General features: G+C 41.6%; 1 protein-coding gene across 7 annotated transcripts in view; it reads left to right on the top strand.

The window, feature by feature from the left end:
• KAT7 (lysine acetyltransferase 7) overlaps positions 1-17536 on the top strand; it is a 37234-nt gene that overhangs the window by 13829 nt on the left and 5869 nt on the right. For 4 of the 7 annotated variants that reach the window (XM_008063949.1, XM_021715485.1, XM_008063951.2 and 1 more), the window contains 8 exons: positions 2538-2620; positions 5565-5654; positions 6998-7096; positions 10273-10383; positions 12072-12263; positions 15166-15255; positions 15455-15595; positions 16575-16668. In XM_008063949.1, the coding sequence (XP_008062140.1) occupies positions 2538-2620; positions 5565-5654; positions 6998-7096; positions 10273-10383; positions 12072-12263; positions 15166-15255; positions 15455-15595; positions 16575-16668 (900 nt within the window). The remainder of the gene's footprint in view (positions 1-2537; positions 2621-5564; positions 5655-6997; positions 7097-10272; positions 10384-12071; positions 12264-15165; positions 15256-15454; positions 15596-16574; positions 16669-17536) is intronic. The other 3 variants (XM_008063950.2, XM_021715486.1, XM_021715488.1) reach the window with 1 other exon arrangement.

The raw sequence follows: 17536 nt of genomic DNA, 5'->3' as shown, positions 1-17536 counted from the left end.
ATGTCGGCAAGCAAGTGAGCCAACAAGTAAGCTGACTTAGCTAGTCGGCTGGCGAGTGAGCCGACTAGTCAGCTGACAACTAATCTGCTGGTGAGTGAGCTGACTGGTCAGATGACTTTAGTCGGCTGGTGAGTGAGTGGACTCATTAAAGAGCTTAACTAGTTGGTCGGTGAGTAAGCAGACCGGTGAGCCGAATCCACTAGTTGGCCTTCGAATGAGCTGTTGGGTGAGATGCCTTAACTAGTCGGCCAGTGAAAAAACCATTGGTGATCTGACTTAACTAGTCAGCCGGTTAGCAAGCCGACTAGTTAGTACATTAAATGTAAAAAAAACAAGCTGATGAGTTAGCGCGCGCCTGTAGGTCCAGTTACTCGGAAAGCTGAGGCAGAAGGATCCCGGGAACCCAGCAGGTTGAGGCTGCGGTGGGTGGGAGCGGCCCCTGCATTCCGGTTTGGGCGCCAGGGTGAGACTCCAACTCAAAAAAAAAAAAAAAAACAAAAAAAAAGTTGAATGAAGAGATACTCCTTACAACACAAAGGGTATTTGGTTCCGTTACCAAGGAGAGTGACGGCCAGTTAGAAGCCCAAACTTCATCTGCAGTCTACTAATCCTCACTTGTAGCCCACATCCCTATATTAAAATAAAATTTTTTTAAAGGTACTTCTTTAGATAAAATAAGCTTTTTGTGTTGTTATTTCTGATGTTTTGTCTTCTTTAGAAAGCCTTGTATAACTGCCTGTTTAAATGTTTGTTGTTGCTGTTGTTTTTTTGAGTTGCAGTCTCACTATGTTGCTGAGGCTAGAGTGCAGTGGCATGCTCAGGGCTGCTGCAGTCTTGACCTGCTGGGCTCAGGTGATCCTTCCCTCAGCCTTCCAAGAATCTGGAACTACAGGCATGCACCACCATGCCTGTCTAGTTTTTAAAAAATTTATTGTAGAAATGAGGTCTTGCCATGTTTCTCAAGCTGGTCTCAAACCCCTGGGCTCAGGCAATCCTCTTGCCTCCACTTCCCAAAGTGTTGGAAGTACAGGTATGAACCACTGTGTCCGGCTAAAAGTTTGGTTACAGTAGAAGCTTAAATTTTTAAACAAAACCTAGTCCTCCCTCAAAAAAAAAAAATGAGTATTTAATCTTATTTGAAATTATCAAAGTGTGTTTACTTAAAATGATGGGAAAAAGCATTTACTTTTCCATTTTCTTCCTTTTTTTTTTTTTTTTTTGAGTTGGGATCTTACTCTGTCACCCAGACAGGAGTGCAGTGGCACGCTCCCGGCCACCGCAGCCTTGACCTGCTGGGCTCTGGTGATCCTTCCACCTCAGCCTTCCAAGTAGCTGGAACTACAGGCATGCGCTACCACTCCCGGCTAATTTTTAATTTTATTGTAGAGATGAGGTCTCACCAAGTTGCCCAGGCAGGTCTCAAACCCGCGGGCTCAGGCAATCCACTTACCTCAGCCTCCCAAGGCGCTGGGATTACAGGCTGAGCCACTGAGCCCGGCTTACTTTTCTATTTTCTAATCAAAAGATTTAGAAAGGAGTTAAATTCGGATTGTATAGCGTTGCATAGTAGTATGAAAAACACACTTATATGTATGACTTGGTTAATTTAACATAGGAGAGTTAAATTCCACCAAAAGGATGTGGCCCTACTTGTAATTTTGTGCTTTATTATAAATGTATGACTCAACTGGCATGGTGCCTCACACCTCTAATCCCAGGACTTTGGGAGGCTGAGACAGGAGATCACTTGAGCCCAGGGGTTTGAGACCAGCCTAAGTAACATAGTGAGACCTTGTCTCTACCAAAAAATAACAAAATTAGCTGCATGTAGTGGTGCACTTTTGTAATCCCAGTTACTTGGAAGGCTGAGGCGGAAGGTTCGCCTAAGCCTGGGCAACAGTGAGACCCCGACTCAAAAAATTAATAATAATAATAAATGAATGTATAACTTTTATTTTTGAGTCAGAGTCTCACTCTGTTGCCTAGGCTGGGGTGCATTGGCACAGTTATGGCCATGGCATCCTTGACCTGCTCCGCTCAGGTGATCCTTCTGCCTCAACCTTCCAAGTAGCTGGAACTACAGGCATGTACCACCACGCCTGCCTAATTTTATGATTTATTGTAGAGATGAGGTCTTGCCATGTTGCTCAGGCTGATCTTGAACCCTTGGGCTCAGGCAGTCCTCTTGCCTCTACCTCCCAAAGTGCTGGGATTACAGTTGTGAGCCACCACACCTGGCCGAATATGTGACTTTGAGAAATATATCATCAGAACAGAAATAATTATAGTCTATATTGAATGTAGATAAGCATGTTCAAAGATTGCTGGACCCATCCTCTGGAAGAAAAGAATTTGTGGTGGGTGCAAGTTTATAGTAACCCTATCAGCACTTACCTTTAATGGATTCTGTCCGATCAGACCTGTATTTGATATATTTGATAAAAATGATATGGCAAAAAACAAGTTTGTTTTAGAGAAAAGTACCACTTTCTTAGCTTGTCTTCTCTCTTGACATTAAGTTTTTTCTTCATTAACAGGACACCTTACAGGAAAACATGAGAGACATTTCTCCATCTCAGGATGCCCGCTCTATCATAACCTATCAGCTGATGAGTGCAAGGTAATTGTATTCTCATTCACTCGGTGTCTACTTATTGAGTGCTTACTGTGCACCAGGCACTGTGCTAATTAATGGGGATGCAGTGGTGAACACTACTGGTGACGTCCTTGTTCTGACGTTCTAGTGAAGGAACCATAAAAAACAATTGAGTTTTTTAAGCTAGTTAAATAGACAAATGAATTATATTATGTACTGAGTGCTTTGAAAGGAATTAATGAAATTATCTGTAAATTATTTGGAACATCAGCTGCTAGTGCATTGATATTTTCTATTGAAAATTGATGTCTAAGACCACTAGGGACCTTTTCCACTAAGGAATAATTTGCATAAATATATGATCTCAATATTTATGCATTAGATTATCATCTTGTATATATATGAAATCATTTTGCTTTTTGAAAATTTTCTCATAATTCTTTTTCTCTGTTAATTTCTGCAGAATACTTTTCCTTTTTATTACTGTCAGTCACGCCTACTCTTGGCTAATTCTTTTAAATTCTTGAAAAATGCAGCTTCTAAGTAACTTTTGGGATTGGGGGATAATTTATTTAGGAGCAGAGCCTCAGATTCTGTTTGTATGTTTCTTTGTGTGTTGCTGCTAATAAGGATAGAACCAAAGAACTAATTACGGGGAAGCAGAAGTCGGAAATGTGGTTAGTTAAATGAATTGCTCGGGTTGTATGGACAGGTTATCCAAGCTGGTTAGACCAAAATATTGTTTTTTTATGCTGTTGTTACTTGCTAACGAGGCCAGGGCCACAGGTTTATTCCTGTCTGAGCAAGTTTCTTTTTGAGAAAAATTAGATTTCCTAGCTAACATTAATTCTCCTTGACTCAGTTGTTCTCTTATTTATAAGGGATAACAGGGACAGTTGCTTTGTGAGCTTAGTCTTTCAGCAGAGTAGTATATTTACTGTGCTCGTGTGGCGTTTAAGGTTGATAACTCTACTCTTCTTTATTCCAAATCTTTTTATGTATAAGGCAGTTTCTTTTACTCTCTGTAAGAGTAAGTGGTAGGTCTTCCCATTGTCTTCCTGTGACTCTGAGACCAGATCAAAACATCTGCATCAGAAACTGGCAAGGTATTAGGTCCTTCTTTCTCTGAAAATAAATTATTTTTGCTTTTTCACAGTCATCCCCTACCACTTGTCTTTAAATATAACTGTCTGTCTGATACTGTGGATGATTTTACATAAAAATCTTTCTGAGGTTTAACTTTTGGAATTGTTGCTTTGTGGCGATATGAGCATGTTACCTTAAACAATTTATTTTAGGAAAAGAAAAATTCCAGTTTGGAGAAGAGAATTCTGAAAAAAGGGAAATGTTTCTATCCTGAATTAATTCTCTTTGTTCCCTGTTCCCTCTTCTTTGCATGAGGCATTAGGCTCAGCATAATCCATCTTTACTACTGGAACATGTGCTTGGAGGATCAGGAGAATTTCTGAAAGATGATACATTTTTATTACATTTAGAATCCCAGATGGAAAGATTAGACTGATTCTTCCTATATATTAAAAACTCTAGTGTTTTTTAAGAGCTTTCATATACATGATTGCTCTTGAGTTTCCCAGGATGCTTTTGTGACCAGTGATGTTTCCTTTTTATTCTGTGGCTGTATGTGCCAAACAGTGTTGCAGATATCTGAGGATTCAGTGACTAACATAAAAGACCACATTCAAGGAGACTAGTTCTCATGGAGGGAGGCAACATAAACCTTTAATAAATAAATTTAATGCAGTGATAAATACTGTGAGGAACAAAAAGGCTTAAGATACAGTGAGTGACTGTTTGGGGGTGGAAGGTTTAGCACTGCTTTTCCTAGGTGATCAAGGAAGGCCTTCCTGGGGAATTGGCATTTGCTCTGGGCCAAGGGTGATGGCAAAGCAGCAGTTGTGTAAAGATCTAGCTAAGTAGAAGGAATAGCGAACGCACACACAGACCATGAGGTGGAGCTGAGAGACTGTTGGGTTTGAGAGACAAAGTAGACCGTGTGACTGTGGCACAATGGGAAATGAAGAAGCAGGATGCAGACATGAAGAACTTGGTAGGCCTTGGCAGGAGTGTGTTTTTATTCTTATGATCACAGGAAGCATTTGGAGGGCTTTAGCAGAGGCATGATGGATTTGTAAACACTTTATAGGGTGATGGCTTGCTACTGTGTGGAGAGTGGGGGCAAGCGATGTTGCAGGGTAGGGTGACCGGAAAACTGTACGGTTCAGGCAGTCGATGGTGACTTGGGCTGGCTTTGTATCAGTGGAGATTCTAAGAATAGGTTGGATTCAGGATAGATCTTAGAGGAGAGCAGCTTGTAAGACTTGCTGGTGAACTCAGTGTGAATGTGAGAAAAGAAGAATCACAGATGACATTCTAGTTTTTGACCTGATCAGCTATTTAGACAGTGTTGCCATTTAGCATCGGGATGATGTGTGGTAGAGCAGATTTGTGGGGAAATGCCAGTCGTTCTGCTTTGACCACGCTGAGTTTCAGTGGTGAGGTTGCATAGGCAGTTGGATATCAGTTCTCAGTTCCCAGATGACAAAACGGTAACGATTAGAGCTGATATGATTTGTCTAAGACCATAACTACAGAGTTACATTTCCCTGTAGACTTGAACCCAGGTTTTCTTATATTTTTTTCGTATTTCCCTGCCCTGTTCTTGTACTTCCTCACACTGTTTCTTAACCATGGTCCAGGCTCAGAGTCATCAGACTTAACTGAAAGCTTTACCACCATGTGGCTGTGATCATTTAACTTCTTTGATTCTCAGTTAATGGCTGAAAAGGCAGAATGAGAAGCGTGCCTTGTCTCTTTCTTAAAGAGATAGTGATAATGTGTGGAAGTAAAAGTACAACATCGGTTCAAGGGGTTATCATTGTCTTCCTATGCTTTAAGTAAATGTAGTCTTAGAAGCAGGTGGATTTATTGACGTTGTTGATGGTTGCAGGTGAGAGCACAGAGCCGGGATAAGCAGATAGAAGAAAGGATGCTGTCCCACAGGCAAGATGACAACAACAGGCATGCAACCAGGCACCAGGTATGGGCCTCGTTAAAACTCTGGCCATTCACACTTCGGGATCCATGGCTTGGATCTCCTTTACCCATAACTGTCTTTAGGCATGTCCATGCCTCTTGTTTCCTGTGGCTTTTCTGAAAAACTGGTCTTCCAGATGTAAACTCAGAATCATTTCAAATAGCAAATTTGCATAAAACAAACACTTTAATCTCATAAATTACGGAATCATGCTATCTATAATAATAGTAGTAGTAAAACATAATTCCCCTTATTTGAAAGATTCCACTTGCTGTTTCATTTCCTCGCTTTGTGTCCTTTTTAAACGCATTGTAGCTTGTCTTCAAACCTCTCCACTCTGCTGGCACGTTTCCAAGGTCATCAGTGACTTTTCCTTAGCATTTGACGCTTGTTGACTGTCATTTTTCTTCTGCTTTCTCTCTTCCCTTGGTTTCCAGGAAGCATCTGGCCCTGTACTAATCCTACTCCTGCCTCTGAACATTCATGATTGCACTTAGTTGCTTGTTCCTCCTTAAGTGTCTTTGGTCTTTGCTCTTGCTCTTTTCCTGCCTGGAACTCTATACCTGTATCAAAAAGAAGAGCTTGTATTTATCCTTCAAAGCCTCTGCAGTTCTCAGCTGTTGTAGGAATTCTTCCCAAATCCTCTCTCACTAATAATAAATTTCTTCCTCATTTTTTTTCTCATTGTAATGTGTTCAAAATGTTAGCCTTGGCCACATATTATTCACAGTTCATCATTAGGAGTCTGTTTTTAGTGGGTAGCAGAGGGACTGTGGTGATGAGGAAGAATTTTGACTTTGGAGCCAAACAAATCTGAATTTGAATACTCTGCTTCTGTTGCTCTGGTTCTGTTGTCCTGGGCAGATCAACTAATCTCCCTAAATTTTATTTCCTGACTGATAAGAAGGGTGTATAATGCCTACCTGGCAGGGAAGTCATCTAAATAATGTATGTAAAGTACCTGTCCCCAGTGCTTGGGAGGTAGGAAGCACTCCATAAGTGGTAACCACACTTTCCTTCATTGTCTGTCTTGGGTTCTGTTGTCATTCAGTATTTTAATTTAAATAAATATTCATAAATGAAATTTTGTAAGCATTTCTTGAAGAATAATAAGCTACGTTTACATTTCTGAACCCGTACTTAACTGGCAGGAAGAGTAGTGGTTTGGGTGATGAACCTGTTTTGGAGTGTAAAAGTTGCTGTATTATTCACAGCCAGGCTGTAACATTTCTGGCTTTTTTTTTTTCTTTTTAAATAAAAATGTTTGGTCCATTTCTTTTAGAAGCCTATCTTAATGTGTTTTCTAGCGAATGGCTCAGTTTTGTTTTTGTTTTTTTTTCTTTTAGGCACCAACAGAGAGGCAGCTGCGATACAAGGAAAAGGTGGCCGAACTCAGGAAGAAAAGAAATTCTGGACTGAGCAAAGAACAGAAAGAGAAATATATGGTGAGGGGGAGTTAAATACATAATTAGCATTGGATTCCTTTTGCTGTCTAAGCTTCTGCCCCTCAGATGTGCCATTTGGTTCTCTCAACACATAAATACCAGATGCCTCTTCTCTGGCACTTGGAGTTTACTGAATGCCCCAAAACTGGGCTGTTGAGAGTGGAAACAGGAGGTCTTGGAAAAACTAAAATGCAGCTAGAATTTAGAGTTTTAAAACTTTGATTCCTTAGGTGTTTATAAACTTGACTGTAATTTTAAAGGGCTAAATTTCTCCATTAATATATATACCATAACATTGGAAATGTCTGTATGAGGGGAAATATTCAAACTTAGCAATAGTTTGCTTATTTTGATGGAAAAAAAAATTTCCTCCATGACAAAAAGTATTAATTGGGTGATATATTCTATAATAGATCTTTTAGTAGCATTTTAACATTTTTTTTCTAACTTTAAGAGTAATGCACATTTGCAGAAGTGAATGTAGGACAATTGGCAGCACAGTGACTCAGGCTTATAATCCTGGCACTTTGGGAGGCCAAGGTGGGAGGATCACTTGGGCCCAGAAAGTGGAGACCAGCCTGGGCAACTTAGTGAGATACTATCAATCCAAAAATTTTTGGAAAATTAGCTGGGTGTGGTGGTACCTAATCAACCACAGATTGAAAATATTTGTAAGAGAAAAAAGGATGGTTGTGTCTGTACTGACCATGTACATACTTTTTTTTTTTTTTTTTTGAGTTTGCAGCCTTGACCTGCTGGGCTAAGGTGATCCTTCTGCCTCAGCCTTCCAAGTAGCTGGAACTACAGGCGCGTGCTACCACTCCCAGCTAATTTTTTGATTTATTGTAGAGATGGGGTCTCGCCAGGTTGCCCAGGCGGGTCTCGAACCCGTGGGCTCAGGCAATCCACTCACCTTGGCCTCCCAAAGTGCGGGATTACAGGCTGAGCCACCGAGCCTGGCTAGTTTTTTGATTTATTGTAGAGACTAGGTCTTGTCAAGTTGCCCGGGCTGGTCTCAAACTGGACTCAGGCAGTCCTCTCAACTCAGCCTCCCAAAATGCTGGGATTACAGGCTTGAGCTACCCCACCTGGCCTGTACATACTTTTTTACTTGTCATTATTCCCTAAGCAGTACAGTATAACAATTATTTATATAGCGTGTACATTGTATTAGGCATTATAAGTAATCTAGAGATGATTTTAAGTATACTAGAGGATGTATGTAGGTTATATGCAAATACTTACATCGTTATATTTATTTTATTTTATTTCATTTATTTTTTTTTTTGAGTTGAAGTCTCACTCTGTTGCCCAGGCTGGAGGACAGTGGCACCCTCACAGTCACCATAGCCTCAACCTGCTGGGCTCAGGTGATCCTTCTGCCTCAACCTTCCAAGTAGCTGGAACTACAGGCACACGCCATCATGCCTGGCTAATTTTTCTTGATTTGTTGTAGAGATGAGGTCTTGCCAAGTTGCCCAGGCTGGTCTCGAACTCAGTCTCCGAAAGTGCTGGTATTACAGGCGTGAGCCACTGCACCCGGCCCCAATACTTACATCATTTTATATCAAGGATGTAAGCATTCCTGCATTTTGGTATCTGCAGTGGGTCCTGGAGCCAGTTCTCCACAGATACCAAGGGATGGCTGTAGTTAGTTTTATGACAGTCATCACTGTCTTGAAAATAACTTTATGAATAAATTGACATACACCAATAAAAGCCAGACCTGTATACCAGACTGTTGAGTTTGTAGAGGGAGGGCTCTTGCAGAAAGAAACAGCCAGGAAGATTGCCTCAATCTTGTTGGCTGTTTCTTTCTGCAAGTTGGTAGAGGTGTAATCATATAGTTTTTTGAGAGATTATGTGCCAGGCAGTGTGGTTATGAGGCTCCTTTAATCTTTGTAACAACCTTACATGATGGATGGTATTTTATATACCGAAAAATGGAGGCATAGAGAGGTAACATGGCAAAATCATACACATAGAAGGAGTGTCTGAAGTAAAACCTCCTGAAATTTTACAAACCTCTGCTTTTCAGTAATTTGGGACGGGTCATTTGTACCCAACCTTCCTAATGAAAACACTGAGTGGGATCTTTTTTAACCTTTTTTTTCCCTCAATGTTCATGAACTAGCAGAAATAATTAATGCTTAGAACCTAAATCTTAGCTCATCGAGTTCAAATTAAAAAAGATAGATACACAGCAGCTGGAACCAGATTAACCAGGAGATATTTTAGTGGGAGTCAAGATACTAGTGAATAGTTTCTTCATATGCTAATGTTGTTCGAAGTCTATAATGTTCTTCTGGGCTGAGCCATTCATTCCACTAACTACCATTGTCTCCTCTTCTTTGGGTGGGAGGTGGAGCCTGCAACAGAGTGGGAAGGGCTAGAGGGAAAGGTTTAAAAGGGAAGTTTCCCTTGTGGAATTTCCCTAGGAATGGATACTGCAGTGACTGCCATGGTAAGATTGTGAAATTATTTAAAACTGGGTTGTTTTCATGCTTTTAATTTTCTATGACTGTTCCCTCTTTTATTCTTGCTTAATACTCAGTAGGACATTGTCTAGAGTCCAGCCTGTTTCTCTGTACACTTGCTCTAGAGTTTTAAGTTGGGAGCAGTGAGCCGTTGGTGGACAGTGTAATGGTGGCTACAGCAATTCAAGTGAAAGAATTTACAAAGGATTGCTTCGTCCAGCAGTCCCTGCTCCTCCCCTCCTGCCAGTTTTCCTTTCAGTCTAAAACTTTAGACACTAAGACTTAGATAACCTGTTTTTGTTTGTTTTGTTTTTAAATTGGAGAATATCCACCAAGGTTTCTTCTAGATACGAAGATTCTAGGATTTGTACTGCCTCTGAGTTTGTTGTACTTTATTTATTTGTATTGTCATGCACATTTTCCCGTGAAGAAATTGAGGATAGAGTTCTGATCTGAGGTGCTCCTTTAGAGGTAGAAGAATGAAACTTCCTTCTGGAGTTGTGGGAGCATTTCCTCTCCTGATTCATTAGAGTGATTCATTCTGGCATCAGCCTGATAAATAGTGTCTTGTGCTTAATCCCTAGCACCTGTATGTAGGCATGGACTAAATAGCTTGTGGTTCACATCGACTGAAATGAAATGAAATTGATTACTAAGTTCTTAGAAGCAGATAGTGTCATGCTCTGGCTATTTTCTTAGGAACACAGACAGACCTATGGGAACACGCGGGAACCTCTCTTGGAAAACCTGACAAGCGAGTACGACTTGGACCTTTTCCGAAGAGCACAAGCCCGAGCTTCAGAGGATTTGGTGAGTATTAAAACTTCAAGCTGAGGACCACTTGGGAAAGGCACCTAGCACTGCCAAGACAGATAATGAGCAATCAGTTTGATGGGACTTACCTGTATTGCTGCTTGAATCTCTCCCCCCCCTTCCCCCAGCTGGCCCTTTTCACAGACTGTCCTTCCCATTCATGTGAAAATTCATCACATCACTCCTCCTCCTTCTCATTCTTATAGTTTCCCTTCCTATCCACCTCAGCTCCTGGAAGTACCAGTTGACTTGAGGTGATGGGACTGGGTGAAACAGTGGGTGACCCTTTGTCCCAGCTGCCAATTTGCAATTCTGAGAGCCTTAGCCTGGGAGGGAGCTATCTTTGTTGTCTTCTTGGTTCCAACCAGAACTCCCCTTTTCTGCACATGAATACAGTGAATAATAGTGAAGAGGAGTTGGCCGGTCGGTTGGTGGCTCGGCCTGTAATCCCGCGCTTTGGGAGGCCGAGGTGAGTGGATTGCTTGAGCCCGCAGGTTCGAGACCCGCCTGGGCAACTTGGCGAGACCTCATCTCTACAATAAATAAAAAAATTAGCCGGGCGTTGTAGCACGCGCCTGTAGTTCCAGCTTCTTGGAAGGCTGAGGCGGAAGGATCACTAGAGCGCAGTAGGTCGAGGCTGCAGTCGCCGGGAGCAGCCACTGCACTCCAGTCTGGGCGACTGAGTGAGACTCCAACTCAAAAAAAAAATAGTGAAGAGGAGTAACGGAAAAGACTGTTGTAATATATTTTAGAATTAATATTTGACACAGCTAAGTTTTATACATTGTTGAGTAGACGTTTCACTCTGTTTCCCAGGCTAGGGTGTAGTGGTATGGTTATCATCACAGCTCACCGCAGCCTTGACCTCCTGGGCTCAGGCAGTCCTTACATCTCAACCTCCCAAGTAGCTGGGACTACAGGCCATGGCACCATGCTCAACTAATTTCTTTTTTTTTTTTTTTGTAGAGACGAGATCTGTCTACGTTGCCTAGGCTGGTCTCATACTTAGTGATCTTCCCACCTCGGCCTCCCAAAGTGCTGGGATTACAGGCATGAGCCACCATGCCTGACCCAGACATCGTTTTAAAGATCTCTTTCTAGTAGCTGTCGAGACCCAAGGCAGGAGACAGAAGGCAAATTACTTCTGCAGCTACAACTTAGCCACGGATTAGCGATGGCTATTCAGAAATATGTTCTGCTTTCTAGAGTTTAGATTCCAGAGTTAAATCATCCACATTCTAAAAGTATTTTTTAAAGGGTCCACTATTTATTTCTCCAAATGGCCATTGTGAATATATGTCATAGAGATTCATACAGCTTTATAAAAGCTACAGATAAACAGGCACACTCTAAAGCATCTTCTCTGTTTAGTTTTTGAGTATTCTGTAAGAGTGGGAAGTTTGTATCCGTGTTAGATTACCTTTATAATTCAATTTGCTTCAGGCTGATAAAAACAAAGTTTTCCAAGGACTCATTCTGATAAGTCCCAGAATGTGTAGGGAGCAGAGAAATCACTACTAAGACCTGGACTCTGGGCAGCATAGATAGTAAGTTCTCTATAAGCCTGCCTGATTATTTCCATGCCTATGACGCTCTCTTTAGTATTAGTTCTCATGGGTAGAAGCCACATCTGTCTGACTTTTTCATAGCCAGTCTTTTGACTTTTGATTTCTTCTTGACAATAGGAGAAGTTGAGGCTACAAGGCCAAATCACAGAGGGGAGCAACATGATTAAAACAATTGCTTTTGGCCGCTATGAGCTTGATACCTGGTACCATTCTCCCTATCCTGAAGAATATGCACGGCTGGGACGTCTTTACATGTGTGAATTCTGTTTAAAATATATGAAGAGCCAAACGATACTCCGCCGACACATGGTGAGTTTTCTCTGGTCCCCTGCCTTGACCTCAATGGAGATAGGCTCTGAGATCTCTAGATTTTACCCTGGAGATGACATCTGTTCACGTTCCTCTAGGCGGTCCACAGCAATGGGATCAAGGCGCAGAAAGGCTCCATCTCAGGGCAGGGGTGCACACCCTGTGGCGAGGCGAGTGCAGGGTGGCTTCCTAAGCAGTTGAAGGCCCTTGACCACATCCTGTCTTTTACATTGCCCTGTTTTTTCTCTTTGCTCCCTACTCCTCTTCATTTCTTCCTTATTCTTTGAATTACTACTGCTCATGGCTTTTGTGTGTCCCTAGATGAAAATACGTAGACTTCATTACGCAGGACTCTGTGGCTCACCTTTTATCCTGAGCAACTAGCCTGGATAATAATGACCCAGTGTGTTGAATGAATACTTAATTAGGGAGATCAGCCTGTGACAGATTATGGAAGTAACTGAATGGATCCTTTGGTGCCTTACCCACAAATTATTTAGCCCTTTCTGGTTTCTGAACATTCTTTTTCTTGTTAAAATAGCAACAAAGACTTGAATCTGTTATTGTTGACGAGTGTGTTTACTAGGTTTTTCAAAGCTTGGAGCCATTTTTCTTTTTCTAGCAATAGAGTAAAACCCTTGTCTTGAAGGGAACTTCTGCATGGAGCAAGGATGGGGAAAGGGGGAAAGGATTGGAGATTAGATTAGTTTGTTTTTTGTGTTGGAGTCTCTGTCGCCCAGGCTGGAGTGCAGTGGCATAATCAGGACCACCACAGCTTCGACCTGCTGGGCTCAGACGATCCTTCCACCTCATCCTTCCAAGTAGGTGGAGCTACAGGCGTGCTGCACTATGCCCAGTTACTTTTTAAAAAATTTATTGTAGAGACGAGGTCTTGCCAAGTTGCCCAGGCTGGTTTCAAACCCCTGGGCTCAGGCAGTCCTCTTGCCTCTCTGCCTCCTGAAGTGCTGGGATTACAGGTGTGAGCCACTGCGCCTGGCAGATTAATCTTTTAGACTGAGTAGCCTTTTCTGTCCTACAGTGACAACACAATTTTGGCTCTAAGGCCTTACAGGGGTTTGTTCTTCCTTCTTCTGTCTTCCAGGATTTTTACATGCTCAGCATCTACAGCCCAGCTTCCTATGATTTCTCTCATTGCTCTCTTCTCCCCAGTTGGGTGATTGCTTTTTTATGTTCTTATCTCTGGAGCACATGGGGTGTGACTCCTGCTCACTTGACTTGCTGAAGATAGAATAATGGAGGGGAGGTGCTGGATGGAGACCCCAGGGCACAGGGAGTAATGGTGTCCAAAGGATTGAGCACTGGCCCAGAGAGCACTCCATAGAGATACACGAAATAGTTTTAGCTGTGTGAAGTAAACTGCCTACCATTTATGCCTTTTTTGTTTCTGGATTTTAGTGACACTATCCAAAGAAATAGCCAAAAGGGCAAGAAATAGTAGAAGGAGAAAACAAAGGATCTAGGTAAATCTGAGGATCAAATAAACATTCGGAATATTTGAAGATGTACTGAATTATATGATAGAAACATCAGATTTCAGGAAATGCAAGCCAGTTTTAATCTGTGCCTGTTCTGATTGCCCATTGCTTCAGGTGTAATCACTGAAATGGGCTTTGGCTTGGCTTGTGTTTCTAAACAAATAATATTTGCATTTGTTTGGTTATTGTTGGAAAGAGCCAGCATGAGTAAAGGGGTAGAGATAGGAACAAACTATAGGTGGAGCATCTCCAGTTAATATTTGGATTTACACGAGACAGAATCGGAACATGACTTTTTTTTTTTTAAAAGAAAATGTCTTGCTGTGTCAACCAGGCAAGTGACATGGTCATGATCATGGTTCACTGCAGCTTCAAACTCCTAGGCTCAAGTGATCCTTCTGCCTCAGCCTCATAAGTAGCAGGGACTAGGGGCACACACCACCATACCCAGTTATTATTATTTTTTTTTTTTGTAGAGACAGGAGTCTCTCTGTGTTGCTCAGGCTGTTCTCAGTCCTGGCCTCAAGAAAACTCCTACTCAGCCTTCCACAGTGCTGGGATCACATGTGTGAGCCACTAACTATATCCAATGTAGAACATGATTCTTGAGGTGACAAAAAGTCACAGTAAAATTGCTTATTAGAAAGTGTTTCATATATGTACTTCTTAAACAATATTTTAAAATGTATTTCCATAAAACCTTTGAAGAATTCGCCTTCTTAACAGCAAATGGGTGGTGGCATTGAAACGATTAGCAATTGTGGGTAAGAAAAGGGGCTACTTTGTGCCCCCTTGTGGCCAAGTGTCCCTAACTTATGCTGCTCAACCAGGCTGCCTTGCCATTTTTTTAAAAAACCACTAAAGAACTTTTTCATTTCATTATATAACAAGGAGAACACTTTTGCAGGGATAGGGTGTGGGGGGGTTGGTAATGGTGCATAGTTTTTTACCACTGTGGGTCGATTTTCTAATCTTAACAAAAGACCAGAATGGTTAGTGGTAATGAGAAGTTACTGGTAAAGGTGAGAGTAAAGTTCTTAGCAACCCTAAGCTGCTAGAAATAAGCTGCTTAAGAATTTCCTGTCTGAAGCATTTTATATAAGCAAGGGTATCCTTACTTATCTGGCTTTTACGTAGGTGACTTTAATCTCCCTGGCTAAAACAGTGCCAGAATATAATCCAGAAAACCTGTTCCATACTGCTATAAAAATGTCATCAATATATCACAATGACTTGGGAAGCCTTTATTTTTTTTTTTTACTGAAAACTCGCTGTTTTGCTGTATGTTCTCAAGTTGTGCACCTGTCCTACAGCTCAGGACAGTGACCTTTGATGCCCTTTCCCTTTTGAGAAGCAGACTTGTTGGGAGGCTTTGGTTCCCTGATGTGAATTTCGTTGTCTTGCAGGCGAAGTGTGTGTGGAAACACCCACCTGGTGATGAAATCTATCGCAAAGGTTCAATCTCTGTGTTTGAGGTAGATGGCAAGAAAAACAAGGTAAAAAGTGGTGACTTAAGAAGAAGGGGTGTTATGTATGCACAGGTTTCAGAAGGAGTGTGTTTTGCCTCTGTCACAACTTGTAAAGGAGAACTTCTATTGCCAAAATATACAATTTCTGTTTCATTAACAATTATGGTGTGATTGTTAATCTTAGGAATCAGTGGCCCACACACGAACTCTGTTTCTCTGCTTCCAGATCTACTGCCAAAACCTGTGTCTGTTGGCCAAGCTTTTTCTGGACCACAAGACATTATATTATGATGTGGAACCTTTCCTGTTCTATGTTATGACAGAAGCGGACAACACTGGGTGTCACCTGATTGGATATTTTTCCAAGGTCAGCAGGATCTGGAGATTGAAAAGTTAATGGCTAGAACAGGCTGGTTAGTGTTGGCATGTGGGGACTCAGATTACTGACAGGACAGGCTGTACTCTAGGCAATGATGAAACCCCTTTCCTTTAAAAAGAAACAAAAAAACCCATGCATCAAAGATTGTTTAATGAAAATGTGCAATTCTTTATTAAGAGCTTCTGGTTTATTTGTTTCTGGCTGGAGCTGCCTATTAATGACTGGTCAGGGCCCTCCCTTGTAGTCCACAAGCCCACATCTTGTAGTCAGGCCAGCTTTCCTGGCTTTATCCGTTTCTATGTTATTAGCTTAAAACCAGGAATAGATTCCTTTTGCCTGCTTCTTGAGCTAGGCTCTTGGCACAGTCCCTTCAGTGATAATGCCATTGTGCCTTTTAAAGACCCAAGGCCAGATTTTGCTTATGACTTTTTAGTGTAACAACTTTATTGAAATAGAATTAGTATTCCATACAATTCGCCCACTTAAGATGAACAACCGAGGGATTTTTAGCAGTCACTCCCAATTCCACTCAACCCTTTCCAGCCCTTCTGTCTATAAATTTGCCTATTCTGGACATTTCCTGTAAATGTAGCCATACAGTATGTAATTTGGTTATTTTGTAATCCCTTTCCAGAATAGGGGCTTACTGTTTTGTTTCCTTCTCTTCCAGTGGGTAACTCCTTTTGAAAAGTTGCTTTTAAAGCGGTTGCTGTAGACCTAACTCAGCAGTCTTTACCTTCTTGACCTGCTCTGTGTCTGTAAAGAACCCAGAGTCAGCCTCCTTAAATGCAACTAGGGAAGCCCTGGGATCATCATAATGGTGTGGATGAACAACTGAGCCTGCCAGCCACTCCCTAGGACTGGTTCACCAGATATTTTGCAGGCCACCTGACTTTGTGTCTGGGAGTGCTGAAACTTTTGGTTTCAAACCCTCACGACCTGCTCATCTGTTTGCTCTTGATTTTAGGAAAAGAATTCGTTCCTCAACTACAATGTGTCCTGTATCCTTACCATGCCTCAGTACATGAGACAGGGCTATGGCAAGATGCTCATTGATTTCAGTAAGTGAACCGGCTAAGTTATAAGTGCCACATGGCAGGGACCCTGGGAATATTGTTGCTTGCCTTTTTGTCCTGTGGTTTCTACAATTCCTTGCAAGTAGTAGAGAACACTTACATAGTAAATGAGTGAACAAGTGGTGGAAACCTAAGCATTGTCCTCTGCCTGATCTACATTTAACATTCAGCGAATAAAGGAAGCTCTTTAGAATTATCCCAGTTTGAGGCTTTTAAAAGAGCACATAGGTGTGTAAGACTTAAGATCTGGTCCTTGATGTTAGGGATTTCATCTTTGCAAGGACTTATCTAGAGGTAATCCATACACCCAATAGCCCCTGTGAGTAATATTCTCTATCCTCATTAACTGTGGAGTCTGTGTTTGTGAATTTACCTACTCACTAAAATTTATTTGTAACTTCAAAAATCTCTTGGCATTTTTGTGGTCATTGGAGGGCATGCACAGAGCACCAAAAAGAAGACTAACTGAATGCACGCATTCCCAGCTAAGTTCAGAGTTTCAGCTCTCATGCTATAAACGAGTGGTGCTACGTTTTTCACATTTTTCTTCTTTCTGCTGGTAATTTTAAATGCCTCAAAGTGTAGTGCTAACGTGCTATCTCATGTTGATTAACGCAAGAATACCAGTGTACCTTAAAGTGTTTATTTAGATAACCTTCATCAGGCATGAGTTATATTGCTGTTGGCTGGGAGATCAATGTTAATGATAACAACAGCATATATTAAATAAGGTATTTTAGCCAGGCTTGGTGGCTCAGCCTGTAATCCCATGCTTTGGGAGGCTGAGGTGAGTTGATTGCCTGAGCCCGTGGGTTCGAGACCTGCCTGGGCAACTTGGCGAGACCTCATCTCT

Source organism: Carlito syrichta, unplaced genomic scaffold (assembly GCF_000164805.1).
Source record: "Carlito syrichta isolate Samal-C Ts95f unplaced genomic scaffold, Tarsius_syrichta-2.0.1 Scaffold307155, whole genome shotgun sequence".
Classification (NCBI taxonomy): Eukaryota; Metazoa; Chordata; class Mammalia; order Primates; family Tarsiidae; genus Carlito; species Carlito syrichta.
Note: the sequence above shows the minus strand (reverse complement) of the source record. Positions and strands in the feature narration are given on the sequence as shown.